The sequence below is a fragment of the Podarcis bocagei genome, assembly GCF_964188305.1.
Source record: "Podarcis bocagei genome assembly, chromosome: 2".
In the NCBI taxonomy this organism is placed as follows: Eukaryota; Metazoa; Chordata; class Lepidosauria; order Squamata; family Lacertidae; genus Podarcis; species Podarcis bocagei.
In genome coordinates this window covers 112850551-112875773 of record NC_138126.1, presented here as the reverse complement: position 1 = coordinate 112875773, position 25223 = coordinate 112850551, and the positions used below count along the sequence as shown (strand labels likewise).

The following is a 25223-nucleotide window of genomic DNA, read 5'->3' as shown; positions in this document are numbered from 1 at the left end:
TTTTTGGAGTGTAAGTAATTTTTGTTTAAGTACCTAAACTTTATCTAGAGACGGTAGCTCTGAACATATGCAGCTTTAGCACTTTGCTGTTTATCCGAAAACAGTATTAAGGAGTGGTTTTTAATAAATATATAATAAGTAGGATTTTTTCCCCCTCATACAGGATGAAATTCACTCGAATTAGTACATCTGAAAGATTTACGCAACAGAGTGTGAAGGTATTGTTTTGAATAAATTTCACTGTAATTTGAATATGAAGGCCCAATAGAATTAAATGTACTAGTGTAAAAAGTTGTTGCACGCCCTTAAGTTATGCACAGAATACTTTGAATGATACTATTCTTCCCCCTCAGCAGTAGAATGTAAGTAAGCATTGTACTACTTCTAGGTGTTCTTCCAACCTCCTCACTTTATTTAGAGTGTAACACTGAAACCAGGAATAACCATCTTCATTACTCGCAATCCAAATTTGAAAATAAATTTGAAATAAAGATGGAGTTATAGACCTGTTGGAATTAATGGACTTCATGCACATTGATTTCAGTGGGTCTATCTATGACTTACATTGCATATCACCTAAGATTTCCTGTTCTGGCTTTATGTTTACACAAATGAATGTTGAGTGTGAGGAGGAGAAATCTGGAACCTCTTTTGATCTTTGTGCATGTCTAGATTTCTGAGGGAAATTATTGTATGAAAAGGCCCTTAATATATATCTGGTCATACACTTTAATATACTGGCATACACAATATTTCTTTGTTCAGTGAGAAATGGTTTAATATAATTATGTAATTATTTTAAAAAATTACAACATACACAGCTTTTAAATATTTACCTGGATTAATAGATTTAAATATAGCACGTTAGATTGAACAGTGCCTTGTTGAGCAGAAAGGATTTCTGTTCATACAAGACATGGTGTCTGATTTTCCCAGGCTTCCCCCTACCTGCTGCAGCCCCGTGTCATTTGCCATGCTATTTTGAAGAGTCCCCCAGCCATCAAGAGCAGGTTTTTTTTGTGTGGGGGTGCTTTAATAAGTAGGAGGAATTGGTGAAGAACATTTCCACCTTTGCATCTTTAGATCCAAGCCACAGTGTGCATTGGCCCTTGACCCATTAATGATTCCGTTTAATTTTGCTGTAGATGAACAGTATATGCAAAGCAAAGAAATTGGTTGAGAAAGCAAAGGCTCTAAAGCATAACAGAGCAACGAAGATTACTGAAGAGACATTACCCGTGCCTCTGCGACGCTCTTCTAGACAACAGGCCTTGACTGAAAAGAAAAAGTCACAGAACACAGAAGTAAGTCCATAAACTCTAGCTTATAGATGGAATCAGCATTGTTGTTAGAGTTCACTTGCTTTAAGCAACAGTTTGTCTTTGACCTGTTCTCTCTTCTGTAGTATAAGGGGTTTGAGATGACTTGTGATGATATTGTAAACTTGTAGTCATTGCTATGAATTTGTCTGAAAACAAATTTTTAAAGAGACTCCCGACTTCCGGGTTGGCGCAACCGGCTAATGGCGGATTCCCTCCGAGCTCCGGAGGGAATCGGCTTGACAGGGGGCTGGGTCTTGCCGTGCCGGCGACACGGGGACCCTTAAAAACCATGGGCACGGAGCCCGTGGACATGGTGACTCGGCGGGCACCGTAAGCGCCCTCCCGACTCGTGAAGGAGCCTTTTTAAAGGCTACGGAACGGGTGCCGGGGAGCGTCGTGGTGCTGTGAGTCTTCCGCGTCCCCTGCCGAGCGAAGCCGCATGCCATTTGTCGGACAGCGCTGACTTCTTCCTATTAAAATTTGGACTTAAAATCAAGAACAACAACTCGTGAGTAATTTGGAAATTGGATTACAAATATTTCGGTTTTGGATTTGGCATGAGCGAGGGAGGTGGAAAAAAAAAGGAAGTCCGTCTCCCCCCTATTGTAAACAGTTTAAAGCAAGGATCTGTCAACTAAGGTTGCGGGAAGAATTGTTGTGATTGGATAAGGATATAAATTCCACGGATTTAAAGGACTAAGTTAATGTGCTGGAGGACTAGAGTTTACTTTGTTTGGATTAAGTACCACTTTTCTCAAGCCCGGGAGTAACCCGTGAAAAGAGCCTGCTGAGGATTTACAGAAAACTTTTGACAGCTGTCAAATTAGCTGTCAAAGTTGGAAAAACCGAAAGCTTAAACTCTAACCGGTTATATTGTTACAAAATATTGAAAGTAAAGAAAGACTGATACAAATAAATCTGACTTTTGGATCAGAAGGGAAAAGAACATTAAGTAACCAGAATCCCTCTAGAGGGGATTCTTGGACATTACAAGAATGGAACTTAAACAGGGAATACAGGAAATACGAGCTGGCTTGAAAGAGCTGATCTTTCTCGTGGGAAAGCTGCGAGAGATGAATGAGAAAGGCCATGTTTTGTCTACGAGCCCTTCAAACCCGAAGTTAATAGAAAACATACCTACTGAATTGGAAAGGGACTCGACGTTCAAAATACAGGCAGTTGGACAAGAAAAGGAACCAAAGATTGAGGAGGAAAAGACATCTGCCAAACAGGAGGAGCAGAAAGAAGGGATGGATGAAACGTTACAGAAGATAAAAGAGAGCCGGAGACCTGCCAAGAAGAATTCTAATTTGACCAAGGTGAAAGTTGGACTATTTGGGACATATAGACTTAAGAAACAGAGCTGGAGCTCCACCTTTAAACAAGTAGGCCTCGCTGGAAGAACCATGGTCAGCATTGGGAAAGTACTTCTTCGATCTTGGGTGTTTAGTATGAGAGACTTTCGAAGAAACCGGCTGAAAGGGACTGAGAGAGATTTGAGAGCCTCGGACGTAAGGTCACCAGGCTAAAAAGATGGATGAATTGGATTTTGGTTTGGGATTGAAACCGGGGAGAGAAGGTTGGGGTTTAGAAGTCCAAAGGGGGTCTGATTTTTGTCTTTGCAGTGTAAAAACTATATGCTTTTTATTATTATAAGAATGGGGAATCCGTGGATGGGAAATAGTGGCAACCTTACGAAAGGTATCTTTTTAAACTTTATTTCTACATCTCTGTTTTCTCTCTTTATATAGGGTTAAGGTATATATTTCAAAAATTGCTAATTAAACTAAATTAAGGTATAACAACGAATTAAGGTTTAAATCTACCACAAAGAATTATTTTAATAAATTAGGGCCAAGTGAATTTAATAAACTATGCTTAGGACATTAAGGGAAAAACTTGTTTGAACAAACAATTGGAGTTGGAATACAATAAGGGGAGACGTGGGGAAGTCATGAAAAGAAGTTATTGAAAATGAGTTAAAAGGTGGAGATTTGTTGTTGTTGTTGTTGTTGTTGTTGTTGTTGTTGTTGTTGTTGTTGTTGTTTGTGTTTTCTTTTGGTTTTCTTTTTTCTCTCTTTCTCTTTTTTCTCTTTTGTTTTGTTGTTTGTAACCTTTTGAAAATTTAATAAAGATTATTATAAAAAAAATGAAAACAAATTTTTAAATTATCTGTTTTAGTGATAAAGTAGATGAGTGTAAATCAGGGGTCAACAAACTTTTTCAGAAGGAGGCTGGTCCACTGTCTCTCAGGCCTTGTGTGGGGCCGGACCCACCCCCTCCCCAAAGCCCCCACCACCACCAATGCCAGTCGCCACAGTCGCCGCCTCGTCTTCAGCAGCATCGGCATCCTCTGTCTCGGCAGGGCGCAGAGCCCATGCCACTGCCACTTCCTTCATGCTTGGCCTCTTTCTCCCTCTCAGCCGCCTCAGCGGGAAGAAGGGGTGGCGCCAAGAGGCGTCCGTGGCTTCTGATTGGCTGCAGGAGCTTCCTGGATTAACAAGCCTTAGTTTGCCAACCTCTGGTGTAAACGCTGACAGTCTCTGAGATTAATTTTATGAATAACTGAAAATTGTTTGCTCTCACTTTTCAGCCATACTCCAATAAATGCTGATGATCACATTTTAGGTGATTGTTAGTGTTCTTGAGTATTTGCTATAATAAAACATTTCCTTAGGTTATGAAAAGTAAGCAGAAATTGTATAGTTTCTCCTAACATTTTCAGTGAACGTATAACACGGTTTCTATAAAAAATGAACTTTTTGTTAACTGTACCTATGCAGTATGCTTTCTTGATCTCTCACTAGTCCTGTTCTACACAAGGGAAAATGAGAAAGGGAAAGTGGCTTGTTCACAGTCACCAAGTGAATTTAATGCTGAACTTGAATTGAGCTCAAGTTCCACATCCAGCTGTGCATTAGTTTTTGCATACTACACTGAGTAGATAGAAAGGGTCATTTTTATTTGATGTAATACTGACAGAAGTTTGTATGAAATGCAACTGTTCATTTGAAATATAGTAGCAGCCAATACCATAAAAATATACAAACCAAATGCAAGTTGCTGAAGGTTATTTTGTTACTTAGTATCATGTCTTTCGGTTTGCATTCATTTATATTTGCTTTTACAGTGGTGCCCCGCAAGATGAATGCCTCGCAAGACGAAAAACTCGCAAGACGAAAGGGTTTTGCGTTTTTTGAGTCGCTTCGCCAGACAAATTTCCCTATGGGCTTGCTTCGCAAGACGAAACGTCTTGCAAGTTTGTTTTCTTTTTCTTAAAGCCGCTAAGCCGTTAATAGCCGCTAAGCCGCTAATAGCCGTGCTTCGCAAGACGAAAAAACCGCAAGACGAAGAGACTCGCAGAACGGATTAATTTCGTCTTGCGAGGCACCACTGTATAAAAAATGTTGTGCACTACCCTAGAATTTTCTGATACTTTAAATAAAATGAAATAAATGTCTGGTGAACTGTAGTGTATGCAAGAGCTCTATAGAAGCATGCATTTTTGCATTCTCTTCCTTGTCAGGGACTTTGCACTGGGGATGTGTGAGTTATCTAACAGTGGCAAGAGCTTTTACATGCAGGGCTCCATAGGCACAATAAAATTACTTGGGGGGTGGGTTATTGGGTGGTTGTTGTTTTGATGTTGATTTTATTTTGTGAACCACCCTGAGACCTGTAATATTTATCCTGTTTGTGTTCAGGATTCACTGATTTTTCTGGATTCAAGTCCTGTTTCAGAAAATGTGAACAAACCAAAGAAACTTCGAAACTTGAATGATGTATTGGGAAAGAAGACTGGAAATGTGAAGACAGCTATGAAATCAAATGGTACCAAATTTTACTAACTTTCCAATTTCTAGCCCATACTTCAATGTTTCATAAAATTGGGATAGGTTACAATGATAAAACAACTCACAATTTAAATAATAGCATTTGAAAGTCATTGTAGCAAAAGCAGGTGGACACTTCTTCAATTTTCAACTCACTGCATTGTGTTAGCCACTATGTGGGCTGCTATAAAAGCCTGGGGAAAGAGGTATGTCTTCAAGTGGTGTCAAAGGGTAAGCGATATCAACACCAAGCCTAAATTAATGGGAAGGGCATTCTACAGTCAGGGTGCCACCACAAAGAAGAATCCTATTCACTCAACATGAGATGAGTACAGCGTTAAGCACCCACCACAGAGCTAAAATATATTGAAATGTTGGAGATCTGTGATCTCCCATCTCTTTATATGTTAGCCCTGTCAAACTGCACTATTCGCCCAATGAATATAGCCTCAGTGGGTGGGGAGTTGCATGTTATGTGCCCCATTGAGGTAATACTATCTGGATTTTGTGTGTTACAGGTATAAATAACTCTGTTGGTTGTGTTCTCCTGTTGTGGGGATTGGTATCAATTTTACATACGTAATGAGAGAAATGCTTATGCAGACTGTCAGAACTTAAAATAAAGCTAAAACACGTTTATGAGTAGATGCTAAACAACTAAGTTTTGTGCACTGTTCTGAAAACTCCACATTCCTAATATTTTTTCCTAAAATTTGTTACATACTTCCTTATACTATAAATCTGAAAATGAAATTGTTTGCTTTTTCTTAAATATGTGTACCCTGGTACACATGCTCATTCAAGTAACTGAATACTGTTTTGTGGTCACAGAATATTAAGATTTTCAGAAACCGAGAGAATGTCTGTCCTATGACTGTGTAACACAGAACCATGGAGTTCAGCTAAAATATACATAGTTAATATATCATCAGGGAAATTAAACAGTATACTTTAAAAGGCATTTTATGTAATTAAGAATCTGAGATATAGTGTCCAGTTAATTATTATTGTGGTTAATGTGATATATATCTGTTCCTTCCATAACTTCACATTGCAGCACAGAGTTAGGGCTGTATTAGTGCCTTGCTAATCTGGCAATATTTTACTTTTAAAGGCAAAGAGAAAGTGTCTTCAGCAATTAGGAAAAAGGTCCAGAAGACTACAGATGCAGCAATTTATGTTTTGGATGAAAGCAGGTCAGTTTGTCACATATATCCTTGTAGTAATTTATAAAGCCCTGAACAACTTAGGTCCAGAGTACCTCAGGGACTGTCTGAACCCTTCTGTCCCAGCACAATCACTGTGATCATCTGTAGGAGCATCACTGCTTATTCCCCAAGCTGGTGAGGCTCATTTGACCTCAAGAAACTGAGCCTTTAAGTGTCATTGGCCCAGTATTATAAAAACACTGCCAATAGGCACCTTCTATTTCAAGTTTTAAATACCTACTAAAAACATTTCTATTTCATCGGGCTTATGCAGGCAATTAAGAATTCCATATTTCCATAATAGCAGATTTGAACTTTTTAATATGGCGTTTATGTTATGGTTTTATGTACGATTGTTGTAAACTGCTCTGATACTTTTTATGACTAGAAATGAGCTATATATGGGTGTGTGTGTTAATGAATGAGATGGAACTGCATAAATCCACACCCATTTTTATAGAACCATGAGCAACATAATGGAATGAATGGACTGTTCCACTAGAACTGGAGAGACCCAGTTTCCAAACCCTGCTCATCCATGAAGCACACTGGGTGACCCTGGACACCCTCTTTCTCTCAGCCCAGCTTAATCTTACAGAGAGTGAAACGTGGTGGTGTGTTTCACTGTATTCAAACCTGAGCCCCTTGGAGGAGAAGTGTGGTAACATTATTAGTACACAAGTGGAAACTTGGTGAAAGGGTTGTCTGGTGCAATGCAACAAGCAAAGATGCAGCATAAAGTGGGTGGCAGGAGATTTTTGATGGTTCTTCTCAGAGCTGCACGCTCCAGAGAACAGTCAGTAATTGTAGGCAAGTAGTGTTTGGGAGAGGGACGCGGGTGGCGCTGTGGGTAAAACCTCAGTGCCTAGGACTTGCCGATCGCATGGTCGGCGGTTCGAATCCCTGCGGTGGGGTGAGCTCCCGTCTTTCGGTCCCAGCTCCTGCCCACCTAGCTGTTCGAAAGCACCCCTAAGTGCAAGTAGATAAATAGGTACCGCTTTATAGCGGGAAGGTAAACGGCGTTTCCGTGTGCTGCGCTGGTGCTGGCTCGTCAGAGCAGCTTCGTCACGCTGGCCACGTGACCCGGAAGTGTCCTCGGACGGCGACGGCTCCCGGCCTCTTAAGTGAGACGAGCGCACAACCCTAGAGTCTGTCAAGACTGGCCCGTACGGGCAGGGATGCCTTTACCTTTTACCTTTAGTGTTTGGGAGAAGCTGTCCTCCCATTACTGATCATATCATTGTAGATTGTGGTAAGCTGCTCAGGAATCTTGGGATTCTCCTGAACAGTTCCAAAGCCTTTGCTGCAAGGAATGTAAAACAATATTAAATACTGAAGCTTATCTGCTTTTGGTTGTCACTTCCACCTAGTGATCAAGATTCTGAAAATTCTCAAGATGGCAAGCAGTTCCAAGCGAAACGTGAATTTTTAATGAGTGGTTTGCCAGAGTCTTTAAAGAGGCAGATTGCAAAGAAAGCAGCAGCATTGGAAGCATATTCGTCAGTAAATTCCTGTTTTCGAACAGTGGTCCATGTTCAGCAGAAGGACTGTGGTGAGTATTGACCTCATGAAGTTCTTGCAATCACTGTACATTATTGGAGCTTTTGCCTTAAAATAACGTTTATTGACTTTTTGTTACTACAAGAGAATAACAAATGTTTGGGTGGCATAAATTTAGATGAGTCTCATAAGACTGTATTCTGTTTGGGCTTAGGCCAGAGGTGACCACCCCAGCTTAGGGCCCCTGGACCATCCATCAGCTGTTCAGTAGGAATCAGCTGATAAAGGAAAGGGCTTTGATACTGAGCAGAGTGTGCAATTACAGATCCTTCTGCCAGTATACTGTATCTGCTGCAAGAAGATCAAAGCAAGAGGAGGAAATGCTTCAGCAAGAGTGGTAGATTGTCTTCCTTTCAAATACAGTGGTACCTTGGGTTGCGTTACCTTTGGGCAATGTGATTTTGAATTACGAATATGGCAAACCCGGAGGTATACACTTCCGGGTTTCACCGCACGCACATGCGCAGAAGCAGCGTTTCCAGCTATGGACTTTTCGGGGTAAGTACAGACCCCTGGGATGAATTAAGTTCGTATCTGGAGGGTCCACTGTATGAATAAAAAACGTCCACACACTTTGCAATTGCATGCATGCGTTTGGGAGGGATACAATTGCATTTTTTAAGTTAGGGGCTTTAATTAGCTATAGGGCAGGGTTTGTAGCTCACTTGTGAATTGGCATTTGTGTTATTTTACAGAGATTGAGTCATGTTTACATTTTTGAGCAGCCAGGGCAGGTAAAGGATGTTGGACAGCTTTTTTAAAAAAACCCAAGTTTTACGAAATGTGGAGAAAATGGAAGATGGAACTTGACTTTCTAAGTTATGCCTCTGTCCCCATGAGGAATAGCTTTCTCTGTGTTATGTGACTGTGTGTGCATCTACCACTGGATGCAGGTTCTGACAGCTTTTCCTGTTATAATGTGGTTCTCAGCCTAGACACTGTTCACACTCCTAGCTTAGGAGATGATTGCCTCTTACTTTGCAGGAACTTGAAGATGAAAAGAGCAGTGGGAATGGTGATAGCTTCTTTCATAAGGAAGAAGGCAGCGACAAAAACAAGCACTAATTTAGTCCTTCCTCTGCTCCAACTATAGACATTAATGCTGCTAAATGTTCTTTTTAATAGTTGGGAGAAATAGCATACGATCAGATAATTTTTTGTGCTTCTCTAGAGATGTATCATATTAGAAGAAGAGTAGCTGTGTAGAAGAGCCATAAGAGATAAAATGTTAAGGACAGCTTGCATAGGAGCAACCTAGATATAAAGATGCACCCATTTTAAGAAGCAGATATTGGTTTTTTAACAGCACATATGGGACTGCAAAGTGCTGACAGTGCATGCCAGGGTAAGTGGATCACTGGTTTTAGTTAAAGGGACCTACCTGTCAAGTTCTTTTAGTTCAAGTGTCTGAATTCATCTGAGTCTGAATTCATCCTTTTTGTGCTGCACTGTCTGTAATGCTCTTTGCAAGGAGCCTGGCTACTATCAACAAAGAGTTTTGCCAACGGGTGAATATTCTTCTATAATGTCTTCCTTGTTACCTATTTCTAAAACCCCACTTGCTAACTGAGTCTTTATTCTTTCATAGGATGTTTGATGTGGAGGTTGGCACCACCCTCATCACATCTTCTAACTAATCTGAGAGAGGTGAATTCTGAAGTAACTGATATTGTAAAACTCACTTTTCCGCTTGGTGAATTTTCTGTGTTAAAAACACAGCCTGACAGTACTGATTCTCCAATTGTTGTGGTTAGTATCTACAAATCTTTATTGCCATGATGGCTTTCAGTTCAGTTGATCTGTTGTTATGAAAGCTCTTATCATTTTGTTTTTATTAAATTGACACGTAGCAGCTTAATGTTTTTAAATTCCATAGATCACGTGCTTCCTTGTGTCTGTTAGTGTACTACTAAACTCTGTTTTCTATCTTCAAAAATATTAATTGGAAATAAATATATTGTGTTGGTTTTTTTCTGTTTTATAGTCTTCTGGATGGCGATCAGTTTTTTCTGAAACACAAAGGAATTGTTTGTTGGAGGAGATTCAGTCTTCCAATGCCCAGTTTCCTGTGAAACGGTTTTTTCATTTGCTGTTGAAAAAGCAAGCTGCTTACCAAACTACTAAACAAGGTTAGCAAGTATATGTAACTGACATGTAAAATTCAGGCATGGGTAGCAATTTAATTTCTAGCAGCACAATCCTAAGCATGTTTGCTGTTAATCGTTATTATCACTGCAGTCCCTTCCCCTAGAGGTGGCAGACCAGTTGGAGGCCTGGCTATATTGAAGCATTTTTGCTCAGAAATAAAGCCTGTTTGTTCAATGGAACTTACTCACAGGAAAGTATACACAGGATTTCAGCCTAGGCAACTTAAAAGATCTTTGCTGAAGTCTGTGCATGCATGCAAGCAGAGTCTTTCTTCAAGCAAGTAGTGGTAGTGGTGGTTTGGTTTGCTGCTGACAGCACCCCCCACTTCCTCATGGGTGTTGCTGCTCCACAGAGATCTTCAGTGGGGCCATGTCTTAGTACATGAAGTTGCAGGGAGGAGCTGGAAAAACCCCACACTCTTGTGGAACACTGAAGACAGTACTGTGCTTCTTAGCCAGCGTAACTAAAGCCTATTTGTCTGAATTAGTTGGTGGTGGCAAAAGTAAGAGTTGCTAGGAATTGTTCAGCTGTATGACACGTTGCATGTTTTGTTTTTCTTTGTCTAGCAAAGCAATGTGAAGCTGTTAGCACTGGGACAAATGCAGACTCTGACAATCGAAAAGCAACCAAAAGAAAACGAAAAGCTGAAGATCACAAATCCAAAAGGAGGAAACAAATTGGAAAAGCAGAGATTAAATTTCCAGACCAGGTTCCATGTGAAACACAGCCTGGCATGGAAAACATAATCCCCATAATAAATTTAGATGAGACAGAAGACTCTGAACTTGGATCAGAAAGTAGTTTTGCTTCTGGTAACTTACACTTAATCCATAATATTTTAGAACATATTAAGCATGGCTGTTGTGATTAAGAACATAGTTCTTATTTAACTAGATGTGGAAGTGGATCCATTCTAAAATGGCTAATCTGAAATGTCCTCAAATTAATACATGTTGTGCTCAAGATGACAAATTCTTTAAAAAGGTAAAGGACCCCTGGATGGTTAAATCCAGTCAAAAGTGACTAAGGGGTGTGGTGCTCATCTCGCTTCAGGCCGAGGGAGCCAGCGTTTGTCCACAGACAGCTTTCCGGTACCTGTTTATCTACTTGCACTCACGTGCTTTCAAACTGCTAGGTTGGCAGGAGCTAGGACGGAGTAATGGGAGCTCACCCCGTTGCGGGGATTTGAACTGCCGACCTTTCGATCAGCAAGCCCAAGAGGCTCAGTGGATTAGACCATAGCACCAACGGCGTCTTTAAAAACATATTTATATTATATTTATTGCAAGAGCACCATATTTCAATAAACCTGTTTGCATATAATTCTCTTTCTCTTGCTCCTGACATAATAAGTGAGTTTATATATTGCAGCTAAATCCTGAATCCTGAAAAACCACTCTGACAAGGGAAGGGGAAAACTACCGTATTTTTCGCTCTATAACATGCACCAGACCATAACACGCACGTAGTTTTTAGAGGAGGAAAACAAGAAAAAAAATATTCTAAACGAAATAGTGGATATATGATTTTTGTGGTTCATGCTGTGGCCACAGACATGTGATCTGACAGTGAGTTTGGAGTAGCCCAATGCAAAAATCCTGAGGATCCATGTGGATCCATGCTTTGTAACCATGGAGGAGGGAAGGAAGGGGAACCATGGATCCTCTGCTCACGACTGCAGCAGATCCCCCCCGCCACCCGTAGGCATTCGCTCCATAACACGCACAGACATTTCCCCTTACTTTCTAGGAGGAAAAAAGTGAGTGTTATGGTGCAAAAAATACGGTATATTATATTCCAATAAGTTGGGATTGAGATTCTGACTGCTGTTAACAGAACAGTGACATTTCAAAGTCCACCTTATCAGCGCAGTCCTCTTACGTAATGAAAGAATATATTTAACAGGTTCTTCAGAACCTCATACCCTGTTTTTTTTTATGACAATTGTTATATGGATATTTGTGAAGTTACAGTATATTGATTCACAGATAACCTTATTGGAACACATCCCAGTAGACCTAAAAGGAATTAATGTACTTTAAAAAATAAGCACCATGACTTTACCAGCTGCCTTCTCTATGAGTGAAAAAAATGCTTTTTATGGTTTCTGGAAGAAATTGTTGGGAGCGGGACACTGGGAGCAGCATACAGGAAGTGGAATCTATAATACACACTTGCTTTTTGCTTCACCATTTGGATCTTTGAGTCCATTCTACTGACTTATGGTACTATTTTATTGTAAGTTAGATTGCTGATTTAAAAATGCAAATTATATATTCAAGAGTGTCTTAACCATTTGCCTTTAGTTTCTTGCAAACATAAAGCTGTAACTTTCAATCCAGTTATTTTCAAATCCACTTATTCTGAAGCCTTCAGGGTTAGTAACTTGAGCATTTGTCTTTGCGTTTATGTTTGTCAAAGGATCTGATAATCGGTAATACCGATTAATATTCCAGTATCCTGTGCTGTCAATTTATTTCACTGTTTCCTTTCTGTAGGCCAGACATTTGGGCTAAAAACATCTTCAGAAAATGAAATAATAAATCTTCCTTGTTTCTGCTTGGGGTAATCATTAAAATAGGTAATTTCTGTGTTCATAATCTGCAGATTTTTCAAATGAAGATGTGCTCTGGACAGAAAAATACCAGCCACAGCACTCCAGTGAACTTGTAGGAAACACAGCAGCAGTTCAAAAACTACACAGGTTAGAAACTGTTGAATTTCTTGTATCTTTTTTTCCTTTTGAAGCAGGACCACCTGGAGGAATTTTATCTTTATGCTTTCCATATAATCAGTTATCCACATATCCATATATAACCATATATCTTTATGATGATTTTACATAATCCATGCTTGAATCATGAAGGCTTCTGCACAGCTAAATGCAAAATGCTTAGATTTGGAAAATCTAAAATGACCTCTGCCCCAGTTCTCTCCCCTTGTTCTTCTTATGTCCTCAAATGTCTCGCCAATAAAACAGGAAAATGCTAACCACAAGTGTCCCTGTATAACAGATGTTGCGTAGGAGAAGTTATCAACAGCGAAAACGGCCGAATACAGTTCCTTTCTCTTTAGGTTTCCTTTCTCCTTTTACCATAAACCAGGGGAAAGGTCGGACTGATGTACAGACTGAAGAAAGCAGAAGTTGGGAGGGAACTCTTTGTATGATCAGGGGCAAGGCTTGAATGTGCTCATTAGTTTTATTTTTGCTGCCGTTTGCGATTGTATTCAATTATGTCATGTATGTACTCAGGTATAAAGCCTCAGGGCACTAAATCTGGGGTGCCCAGTCTCTGGAAACGATTCCACTGGGTCAAAATAAAAAATTCCTTCCAGTAGCACCTTAAAGACCAACTAAGTTAGTTCTTGGTATGAGCTTTCGTGTGCATGCACACTTCTTCAGATACACAGTGTGCATGTACACGAAAGCTCATACCAAGAACTAACTTAGTTGGTCTTTAAGGTGCTACTGGAAGGAATTTTTTATTTTGACTATGGCAGACCAACACGGCTACCTATCTGTAACTCCACTGGGTCAGTTATTGCTCAGCAATAAATATCACTTTCTTTTTCTCCACTGCTGTGTCTGTCAGTTCTTGGACACAATTTGATTGGGTCACAGGTACTTTAAAAATCTGTGCAAGACTTTTAAGTGCTTATTGCTGCAACTGGGTTTCCCTCCAGATTTTTGTGATATGTTTTGCTAGTTAAAGGTCATTCTGGTTAACTAGGTGTGGCTCTGCACCGTGTTGGCATAGGAGAGTACCTGAGTATGTGGCTTGAGCCAGTCTCCTAACTGGTTAGGAAAATTGAGAGTGTTAAGCGTATATCAGCTCAGTAGCTGGGATTCTGTTGGGTCCATGCTGGCAGCTTCATGAAGCTCCTAAACGACTTTTATAAACACCTTTCAGTTTTAAAAGCACTGAGGGTTTCACATAAGAACCCCACCCCCTGGTGAAAACAGTCTCTGGTTATGTGCTATTCCTTCTCCCTACCACCACCATTTCAGTGTCGTGTTAGAACACACCGCACATTTAGATAGTGGCTTAATTTGCATACCATCCACGCATGACTTCAGTGGCTTCTCCCACTCCCCAGTTTCTCAGCTTGTCCTGCCATCCAGACTAAAGATTGTGGTTTATAACCCACTCGGTCCAATTTATTTATTTTTCAGTATTTATATCCCACCCTTCAACTAATGGTTGCAGGGTGGGTCACTACATAATACAGAAAGTCAGCCTTCGCCAACAGGAACATTTTGGAGAGCAGAAACTGATGAAGACAACAATTAATAATACCACATATATAACTTAATAATACAGATTCTCTGATGCAGTACTTCATCCGATACGAAATTATCTCTTGTGTCTTTAAGGGAAAGCAAAAATAACAGCTGCCAGTCCTGCTCATGCATGTGTTGCTAAGCCATAGCTTAGCGTGAAAAGACCGGTAAATGGTACAAATGTGCACAAAGACACCAAAATAGTCCTATGTCTTTATTTTTAGGTGGCTATGTGAATGGAAAAAAAGAGCTGACTGTGAAGAAGACAGAACTCAAAATGAAGCAAAAGGTGGCAGCCAAGATGGTACTTCAGAACCTTTCTTCAATCTGTAAAATAATGAGTTTTATATTAATAAAAATGATTTATTTCAGAAACCAAATGAAGACTTATGAGTTGGATGTAAGCTTTAGAATATGTAAGATTGTTTTAAATTTTGTTTCATCTAGGGTTATTGGTTGTTGCTTTTTTTAAAAAAATGGAAGTTAGTTTGAGTTTGCTTTTTTTTCTTAGAAAGGGAGGCAGAAAAAATATATAAAATAACACAGCCAAATGTGTGTGTTTACTCTGATATACCTTACTAGAATCTTTTGACAATGCGGATTTTAAAGATGAGAAGTCGGACAGCGAGGAAGAGAGTGTTCTTTGCAATACAATGCTGCTTATCGGTCCCCCAGGCATCGGGAAGACAGCAGCGGTTTATGCCTGCGCACAGGAGCTTGGCTTCAAGGTTTGTATTGGGTAGCTACTTACATAACAAATGTGGGACCTGCAAAGCGATTTTAGCAAATCTTAATTTTATAACATTCTTGCAGATATTTGAAGTTAATGCTTCTTGTCAGCGCAGCGGAAGGCAGATTCTCTCCCAGCTAAAGGAAGCTACTCAGTCTCATCAGGTGGACAAACAAGGTGTAAATGTTCATAAGCCATGCTTCTTTAACAATTACAGTAGCACTAAATCACCCAGTAAGTAATGAGCTTCTTCGTTTTATCAGTAGAGAAGTGAAAAAAATTGGTTGGAACATGTATTTATTTTTTAAGATTTTATGCACCACACCATTTTTTTAAAAAATGAGTTTCGGGGCAGCGTACTGTCACAGTTGCTGACTAAAAGGAATCTATGCTGTAAAATAAATGCCTTAATTTTCATGTAGGCAGAACTCAGCTGTCAGCTTGTCATGGTTGCCATTTATAGAACGTATACGTACATTTTGATGGTATAATACATATTGCTAATTGGAAGGGAGTGAGGTTGACCTCCTCCTACTTCCCCTTCCCTGGCCAATATCCCAAACCTCTGCTGCTGGGCTGCAGTTAATAAGGAGCAGTGCTGAGAGAAAGTCTTGCCCTTCGTTTCTTCATGATGGCTGACTGTCAGCTCCGTGCCAAGGGAATGAGGGTGCTTCCTTCTCACAGTTCTGTTCATCGGGGCATCCCCTATCCCCCCACACCTTGCCCATAGCAGTAGTACCTCCTGGCAGGCACCATGGGAGCACACTTTTTCCAACACCACTGGGCCACATGGTTACTTCAGATTGTACGTGGCGTACAATCCGGAGGTAAGGAGAGTGGAGTGCACCTTAGTACCATGGCCAGATAATGGGAGCTTTTAATATATAAATGGCACTTCAGAATTTCCGGTCATTCTGACCACCTAGTGTTTATGAGTATTATGAAGGTGCATAAGTATCATGGCCTAGGACCCTCGTACCTATGGGACCGCCTCTCCCAGTATGCCCCACGGAGAGCCTCAAGGTCCATAAATAGCAACACCCTAGTGGTCCCGGGCCCTAAGGAAGTTAGATTAGCTTCAACCAGAGCCAGGGCCTTTTCAACACTGGCTCCGGCCTGGTGGAACGCTCTGCCTCATGAGACCAGGGCCCTGCAGGATCTGATTTCTTTCCGCAGGGCCTGTAAGACAGAGTTGTTCCGCTTGGCCTTTGGCTTGGAGCCAATTTGATTCCCTCCCCCTCTTTCTTTTTTCTTTTCCTTTCTCTTCCTGCGATGAGGCTGCATTTTAATATTTTAATGTTTCAATATTTTAATGTATTTTAAATTTTTTAAAAAGTTGTATTTATTCAACTTGTTTTTATTATTGCTTGTTAGCCGCCCTGAGCCCGGCCTTGGCTGGGGAGGGCGGGGTATAAATAAAAATTATTGTTATTATTATTATAAGTATTGCAAGACTGATTTTATGTGGAATACCTGTATCCTGCTTCATAGCCCTGAGAGGCTCTTGCAGTAGCTTTTAAAAGATTATCAAAATAGAACATCAATCAGTTTTGAGTACAGGGGACAGAAATTGCATGGCACCCGTATGCAACCAGGATAATTTAGGCAGTATTTGCAGACCTCGCCCTTGTTCTTTCATGTTCCCCTGAGCAAGATATTGGGATTGGGCAGCTGAATTTTGCTCTTCTGTGATGGAAGCAGTCTGCCCTTGCTGGACATGGCAGCACATCTCACCACAGTCCTGCGAGGAAAGGGTGTGGGGTTCTGCAACTGGATTATGCAAGCCAATGCTTTCTGTTTCAAGTTTAAGACAAAAATAAAATGTATATTTCAGGAAAAAGCTCTCCCAGAAAAGAGAAGTCCCCAAGAAAGTTTCCAGTTTCACCCAGAAAAGTTGGATTAAAGCAAAGCTCGGCATCCAAAACACTAGCAAACTACTTCAAAATTTCTCCCAGGCCTAAGAATGAAGAAGAAAGGGTGCAAGAAAACAACAAAGGTAGGTTTTTAACATCACATTCGTGTGCTTGATCTTTGGAGATGGGAAACAAAAGATCATAGTGTATTTGTGTAGAAATGAACTCCCAGCATGTGTAATCAGACATGAAAACTGAGCTATAATCTATGGCAGCCATGTAGGGTGGTTGTTCATTCTGCCAACTAAACACCTGTTAATGTACAAGGTACAAAAGCAGAACAATGTCCTCTCCCTCCCCTCATTGGTCTTCCTTTTCCTCCCCCGCTTCCCCAACTAACACCCTCAAACTAACTGAGGTGCTGGAAGCCACCGGTTCTTACAAGTTGCTTTATAAAAAAAAACTCCCCCCCCCTTTACAAACAAATATACTTCAGTGTATCTCAGTGGTTCTTCGAGTATGTAGAAATAATTGCCTTATTTTGGAGTTTCGCTTGCAAACAGATAGAATGGATTTAGAAGCACTGTGTATAGCTTCCGTGGTCTAGCCCTGTGTTAGAACAGCGAAATGAAAGTCACACGCAGTGCTCCCTGCCTCCTTTCTATCCTTTCAGTTACCAGCAGAGGAACAATGATATCCATGGGAGCAATCTGTGTTAGTGGCTATGTATTCAAAACCAGACAAGTGCTAAATCAAAAGGTTGCTGCTTGGAGGATAATTGCAAATGTTACAGAATGAAAATGTATGGAGCATGAGCAAACTCTCGATGCACCGCTTAGATATTACAAATCATTGTAAAATCAGATTTGAGAGGAAAGGCAATCTGAATATATTTTTATGTATATGTGGCAGACATCACACATGCTTAAGTGATTTTTTTGGCAGCTTTGCTGGACCTTTATTTTCCACTGATACAGATCCTACTATATTATTCATGCAGGATATACTGAACGCTTGCCTAAAGAAAAAGTGCAGATCCAATCTTTAAAAAGGGAAACTGGAGAAGAGGATTCCAGTAAAAAAAGTGCAACTTCTCTTATCCTCTTTGAAGAGGTAAGACATAAATGCAGGTCTTGCTTTCTGAAGAAAAAGTTTCAGCACCATCCAGAATAAAGGAGTTGGCCAGCTATGATGTATCTATCTCCCCAAACTCCCATAATACAACCTTAAAGTAAAGGTAAAGCACCCCTGAGAGTTAAGTCCAGTCACAAACAACTCTGGGGTTGCGGTGCTAATCTCGCTTTACTGGCCGAGGGAGCTGACGTTTGTCCGCAGACAGTTTTTCCGGGTCATGTGGCCAGCATGACTAAACCGCTTCTGGCGAAACCAGAGCAGTGCACGGAAATGCCGTTTACCTTCCTGCTGGAGCGGTACTTATTTATCTACTTGCACTTTGACGTGCTTTCGAACTGCTAGGTTGGCAGGAGCTGGGACTGATCAACGGGAGCTCACCCTGTTGCAGGGATTCGAACCGCCGACCTTCTGATCGGCAAGCCCTAGGCTCAGTGGTTTACATCACAGCGCCACCAGCGTCCCATACAACCTTACAATGGGTTAAATACATTTGCACAATGGGACTTCACATTCCCACCCCTGCAGTCCCCATACCCAACACCTACTTTGGAGGGGCCTCCAAGCTTCCAGAGCAAATGCTGGATGGAGCATGGGGGGGGAGGGGGGAGCGGCGGACAAGAGGAAGAATAATTTCCTTTGCATGATTCACTCTGACACTTTTGTATACAACCTTAGACATTTTTCTTTTAATTTTTTTTTTTTGCCAGCAGAGTTTTTGTAGCAGTGCTCAAGTTTATATGGCAGCTCCCACATTCTGTACTGCCTAACATCAACTATCTTCTATTTTTTGAAGCTGGATTGTATTAAATGAATCATCCTTAATGTATACATAGTTTATCACTCCAGATAAAATGACAACCCATAGTTAAATAAAAAGCAAAAGCTTCCGAGTGTCCCTGCAGGCTGAAGAACTGGGGAGGAGCTTAAGCTCATTTCTGTTAAACACTAGACCATGGTTTAACTTGATGTCCAAACATTCATACATTTTATTTGTATGCTGCTTTTCCACAAAAGGATCATGCTGAAAGTGGCTTACAACAAAGAAATAAGGATGCATTTTAAACATACACTACAAAACAATTTTATAATAACTTAGCAAAACAATAACGTAACAATTTCATAATAACATAGCAAAACAATAACATACAAAAAACCAAGATTTCTTGTTTTTAATATTTTAGTAACAAGATTACTTAAACAGCATGTAGCATCCAATAGCAAAAATAAGAAGGGAACGTCACAGTTTCACCAGAGTCCTAGAAACATCCCTCTGTTGCTCACAGTGTCTCTCCTGCAGGAGCTTCTTTTAAGGCTTCCAAATATGAAATCTGTTGGACATTATATGAATAAACACTTTCCACTTCTCATAGGTTGATGTAATATTTGATGAAGATGTTGGATTTCTAAATGCAATAAAAACATTCATGAGCACTACCAAGAGACCTGTCATTCTTACTACCAATGGTGAGTATTATGATGATGATGATTCCAAGTATCTTGTTAATGCTTTGAATAAGTGAACATTAGAACAGTGAAATTTCTGTTTTGGAGGTTGAGAAAACAGTTTGGAATCTTGAATTCAATAAGGTTTCTCAGGCAATGCAGGGGGGATGCCTAACCCTTTTTCCTATGGGTGCTTTCTGCTCAAAGTAACTGTTTACTTTTCAGTACCCTATGCTGAGGGAATAAAACATGCTGTTCCTTTTATGGTTGTTTGTAGGCTGGTCTCTCTTAGAAACAGCATAGTGGATCTAATTCATTCTGCAACCCCATTTGTTGTGCCCACATTTTGTCTTTTCTGAGTCTTGCCCCACAAGTCGGCACCCTACTTCTGTTTCCACCTTTATCTTTGTTATTCACCATATTATGCTGGTGGCGCTGTGGTCTAAACCACTGAGCCTCTTGGGCTTTGCCGATCAAGGTCGGCGGTTCGAATCCCCACGATGGGGTGAGCTCCTGTTGCTCTGTCCCAGCTCCTGCCAACCTAGCAGTTTAAGAGCACGCCAGTGCAAGTAGATAAATAGGTACCGCTGCAGTGGGAAGGTAAACAGTGTTTCCGTGTGCTCTGGTTTCCGCCATGGTGTCCTGTTGCGCCAGAAGTGGTTTAGTCATGCTGGCCACATGACCCGGAAAGCTGTCTGTGGACAAACGCTGGTTCCCTTGGCCTAAAAGCGAGATGAGCGTCGCAACCCCATAGTCTCCTTTGACTGGTCTTAACTGTCCAGGGGTCCTTTACCTTACCTTACACCATACTACACAAAACGTAGGGCAGTTCTTTACCTGTTTTCACACTGAGTGAACTCTTCCTCTAGGACTTGTATAAATGTTGGCAGAACAGCAGTGGGAGCTCTTTTCCTTCAAGAGCTATTGGAGAGTAGAATAATTGAAGATTGGCTTCTGTCTGTCTCTCTCTCCCCCCCCCCCCACCCGCCCCCTGGCATGCATCTTTTTCTCCTTTTCTCCTGTTGTAATATACGTTAACTATAATATGTTCAGGGCTCACATTTTAATATTACATTAAAATAATTCTCAATGGTCAAATTTTAAAAGGCTTTACTTCTGAATCTTTTGTGTAGATCCATCATTTAGTTTAATATTTGATGGCTGCCTTGAAGAAATCACCTTCAGTATACCTTCTATGGTAAGTCTTTCACTTTTGGAATATAAAATAAGTAGTTTACGATTTCATAGTATGACAAAACGTGGACCCGACTATTATTGCAACTGCAGTTGAATTCATAGATTTGTGAAATTTATGCATTAGTTAAAGCATCACCCATGCAAGGGGTTTTAAGACATTGTTGCAATAACACCAAATCTTTACAAATAATGTACCATACAGCACAGTTGGCTTATAGCCATCTACTTTTTAGTAGTTAAATAAGATTTAACACTGCAGTTAGGAACATAGGAAGCTGCCTTATACTGAGTCAGATGATTGCTCTATCTAGCTTAGCTTTGTCTGCACTGGCTGGCAGCAGCTTTCCAGTCATACCTGGAGATGCTGGGGACTGAACCTGAGACATTCTGTATGGAAAGCAGATGCCCTACCAGTGAGCTACAGCTCTTCCCCTAAAGGTTCAAATTTTGCTTACATGTGCTGTATTTAAACACTACCCATTCATGGCAGACAGCATTAGTTAGTAGGTACAGATTCTTAGCATGTAAAGTAACATTCTGCTGTTGTGCTTCTTTTCCAAATTGTATTACTAATTTTTGAATCTGTTTTGTTTTAGATAAATGTTGCCAGCTATCTCCAAGTTCTCTGTTTGGCTGAGAACTTAAGAGTGGATATAAGAGATCTTGCTGCTTTGTTAACTGCAAATAATTGTGACGTCAGACAAAGTATTCTATACTTACAGTTCTGGGTTCGGAGTGGCGGCGGCTATTTAAAAGAAAAAGGTATGGTACTGCACAGCAAGTCTGCCCAGCTGGGGTGGTGAACAAAGTAGTTCACATGTCAGAATTGTTTGTTGTTGTTTACCTGGTAAACAGTTAAAATGCTTTTTAAAAACCCACTTTATTTGTCTATTAGAAAGAACAATGGAACTGGTAAAAAAATCTTGCAATGTATCCTTGATCCCTAACAGACAGCTCTTGTTCCAGCTAGCTTATGTCCTCCAGGATACGAAAAGTGTAAGGAGACAAAGCAGGCCAATTCATTGTTCTTCCCCCTTGGTTTTTTTGGTTTCTTTTTCCAGCTGATGGAACTCTTGGGCTGCTTTTTTGGTATTTTTAATGTTTTTAACTTCTGCATACATCTGCTTTCACCTGAGTATATGGCACCCTTTAGGATCCAATCCTGTTAGTCACCAGACTTTGTTATTAGAGAGAATGATTAGTGTGATTTTTATTGAATAGATGAAGAAGCAACATAGAACAGATGAGGAAATTACAAAATGAAGCTGCAACAAGGGGAAAATAGACTAAAAGAAGTAAACAATCAAATGAGTAATGGCAGCAGAGAAAATATCCAAATTTCAAAAAATCTACACCAGTAACGTTTTTAAAAAAAGAAAAAGGAACAGGACTGCTACACTGTTGTCAGAGCTTATCATTGTTATGAATTCCATTTGAAACGCTTTATTTGTAGGAGGAGAGAGAGGGGTAAGTGGCAAAGAACAGATTATTTGCATTGATGATGCAACCAGCTCCAAGATCAGTAAACCTGGCTCTCCAGCGAATCTTCCAAAATGTGACACTGGCTGCACTGAGAACCTGCTTGGCCTTAAGAACATCTTTTTGCCTTCCGAAGATTTGTTCCAATTTCTTAAGGTACGTTTATTTTGGTACAATGAGCTTCCCCAGGGCATGCTGCTGATTAATGACATAAATGAAACAGAATACTATTACAAAAAATTGTATTGCGGCATCTCAAATACTTTTTAAAAAAATGTTTGGTTCATGCATTTTTGTAGGCGGAAGTCAAATTAGCACTATCCAAGTAGAATGGATGAGCAACCATGTTGGCACATGAAAAATACTTTAGAGAGGGAACTCCTAGGGAATTAAAAAAATATTATTGTTTACTCACTTAAACCAAAGCTGCACAATTCTGCGCTAATAATGGCTGCTTTAGAAAATACTGTTTCATCTGGTTTATTGTTTATTGCTTTAGAGCAGGCCTGTCCAACCGATCTACTGGTCAATCGCTGGGCGTCCCTGGTTGATAGTGGGATCCACCGCCCCCCGCCAAAAAAAGCTCAAGAATTCTGGTCAACCCAATGGGTAGATCACTGCCGTTTATTTATAGTTGGGAGTAGATCGCAGTCTCTTGGAAGTTGGACACCCCTGCTTTAGAGTGACTGTATATGCTACAAATCTGTTAAAAGAAAATTTTAAAACTCATTCGTTAATTCCATCTTTCACAGCATGAAATCACAACAAAAGAAGACTGGAGTAGACTGACAGATCTGCTTACAGAATTCCAGATGAAGAATATAGACTTTATTTATAGCAATCTTGAATTCATTTTACCTTTACCAGTTAATATACTTCCAGAACCAACGCTAATGGCTAACCCTTCATGTAACACAGTTACAGAAAACGATTCAAGTAATAAGTCTTTGGACAGCGATTGCTTAGAGGAAACAAGCCCAGTGAAAAAGGTTAAACGGACGAAGCGCCAAAGAATTACGGCTTTCTTAGATGATAGTGATTTATTTGAAAGTGATTTAGACTATTCTGGTTTCATTACTTTACCATCTGGCATGCCTAGTTCATGCTTGGAAGACGAAAAGAGTGGACTGGAACCTGCGATGGGTAACACAGCAGCACTGGACAGTGGAACGCCAGCGAAAGCAAAGAGCTCTGCACCAGCATACCAGTGCCTAAATTCAATAACTGAATTTGTGGACAACATGTCTTTCTTAGATTATTGCTTCAACAGGAGGTGTCAGGAATCAAAACAATCATGTAAATATGAGGAATTTATTTGGACTAAAGGGAAGATAAAAAATGGTCTGTCGGATGAGTTCAGCATGGAGCATAATGACTGGCGGAACTTCAAAAGCTCTGCTGAGCTGAAAGCAGCTGCGGAGGCACTCAGTTTTCACAAGTGCATTAAGACAATTTCGAAAATTATGGAGAGTAACTCTAGCAGGACTCCTGGGAAGGATGAATTGGAAGAACTTGCACTCAATGTTTCAAAAGACAGAGCCGATTTATACTTTGGTCAGTCAATAGCTAATTCCAGGTAAGGTCAAAATACTGAATAAACAGGAAAAAGGATGCTTTTTTCAGTATATAAAGTTCCAAGGAGAGCAAGGGCTTCCTCCTTCTGTTTTCATGTTGTGAATATTTATTTGCAGAGGTACCTCTAAGCAGTTGAAGCAGTCAAGGGAGACTCCTTGCACAGCAACTCCATGTATGCTTTGGAAGAGCCATGGAATGCTGGTTGTGGGCTAATTATTGCGAGTTTAATTATTACAAATATTCACTAATACTCTAACATTAGTTGGAGTCTTAATGATGCCTGGTTTTTTGTTGTTTTTTTTTTGTCCGGTTTCAGCCTCAGTTTAGCTATAACAAAGATGGTAGCAGAACCATCTTTCAAATACGGGGCTGCCCAGTCATGTGTGAAATGTAGGGAAGGAAGAGATTTTAACAGCAAAAGGACCTTGTAGGTAAAATACATGGAATCTTTTCCCTGCCAGCCATGTTACACCTCCCCAAAGTTTGAGCCTTTTGCGTGCCTATGTGCAGCAAGCCCCTGTGAACTGGGAAGAGGTGGTAAAACATAGAAATAAACAGCTAAAACAATGTTCTGGAATTGAAACGGCAACAACATTATTGATTGCAGATGTCAGTAAGCTTTGGCTGAGTATCCTGAGTCAGCTGCCTGACTGTGGGCTGACACAGGTACAGTGGTACCTCGGGTTACATACGCTTCAGGTTACATATGCTTCTGGTTACAGACTCCACTAACCCAGACATATTACCTCGGGTTAAGAACTTTGCTTCAGGATGAGAATAGAAATCGTGCTCTGGCGGCGGCAGCGGGAGGCCCCGTTAGCTAATAATAATAATAATAATAATAATAATAATAATAATAATAATAATTTATTATTTATACCCCACCCATCTGGCTGGGCCTCCCCAGCCACTCTGGGCGGCTTCCATAGAAACCAAAAATACAGTAAAATATCACAAATATTTATTACAAATAAAAACTTCCCTGAACAGGGCTGCCTTAAGATGTCTTCTGAATGTCAGGTAGTTGTTTATCGCTTTGACATCTGCTGGAAGGGCGTTCCACAGGGCGGGCGCCACTACCGAGAAGGCCCTCTGTCTGGTTCCCCGTAGCTTTGCTTCTCGCAATGAGGGAACCGCCAGAAGGCCCTCGGCGCTGGACCTCAGCGTCCGGGCAAAACGCTGGGGGTGGAGATGCTCCTTCAGGTATACTGGACCGAGGACGTTTAGGGCTTTAAAGGTCAGCACCAACACTAAAGTGGTGCTTCAGGTTAAGAACAGTTTCAGGTTAAGAACGGACCTCCGGAACGAATTAAGTACTTAAACTGAGGTACCAATGTAAAAAGATGACACCCCCACCCCCCAAGCCAACATGTATAAGTTCTATGGCTGGCTTTCTTTTAAGCCTGCCATTTGGGACACATGCAACCTAATTTTGAACCTATTACTTATTTAAGTAATG

General features: G+C 40.5%; 1 protein-coding gene across 2 annotated transcripts in view; it reads left to right on the top strand.

Moving 5' to 3' along the window:
• ATAD5 (ATPase family AAA domain containing 5) overlaps window positions 1-25223 on the top strand; it is a 31696-nt gene that overhangs the window by 4512 nt on the left and 1961 nt on the right. For both annotated transcript variants that reach the window (XM_081181230.1, XM_081181231.1), the window contains 19 exons: window positions 164-218; window positions 1146-1304; window positions 5027-5153; window positions 6270-6351; window positions 7734-7915; window positions 9512-9672; window positions 9908-10052; window positions 10638-10883; window positions 12679-12775; window positions 14578-14657; window positions 14936-15081; window positions 15167-15317; window positions 16918-17079; window positions 17937-18049; window positions 19441-19534; window positions 20647-20711; window positions 21307-21472; window positions 22164-22345; window positions 22942-23765. In XM_081181230.1, coding sequence (XP_081037356.1) covers window positions 164-218; window positions 1146-1304; window positions 5027-5153; window positions 6270-6351; window positions 7734-7915; window positions 9512-9672; window positions 9908-10052; window positions 10638-10883; window positions 12679-12775; window positions 14578-14657; window positions 14936-15081; window positions 15167-15317; window positions 16918-17079; window positions 17937-18049; window positions 19441-19534; window positions 20647-20711; window positions 21307-21472; window positions 22164-22345; window positions 22942-23765 — 3237 coding nt within the window. The remainder of the gene's footprint in view (window positions 1-163; window positions 219-1145; window positions 1305-5026; window positions 5154-6269; window positions 6352-7733; window positions 7916-9511; window positions 9673-9907; window positions 10053-10637; window positions 10884-12678; window positions 12776-14577; window positions 14658-14935; window positions 15082-15166; window positions 15318-16917; window positions 17080-17936; window positions 18050-19440; window positions 19535-20646; window positions 20712-21306; window positions 21473-22163; window positions 22346-22941; window positions 23766-25223) is intronic.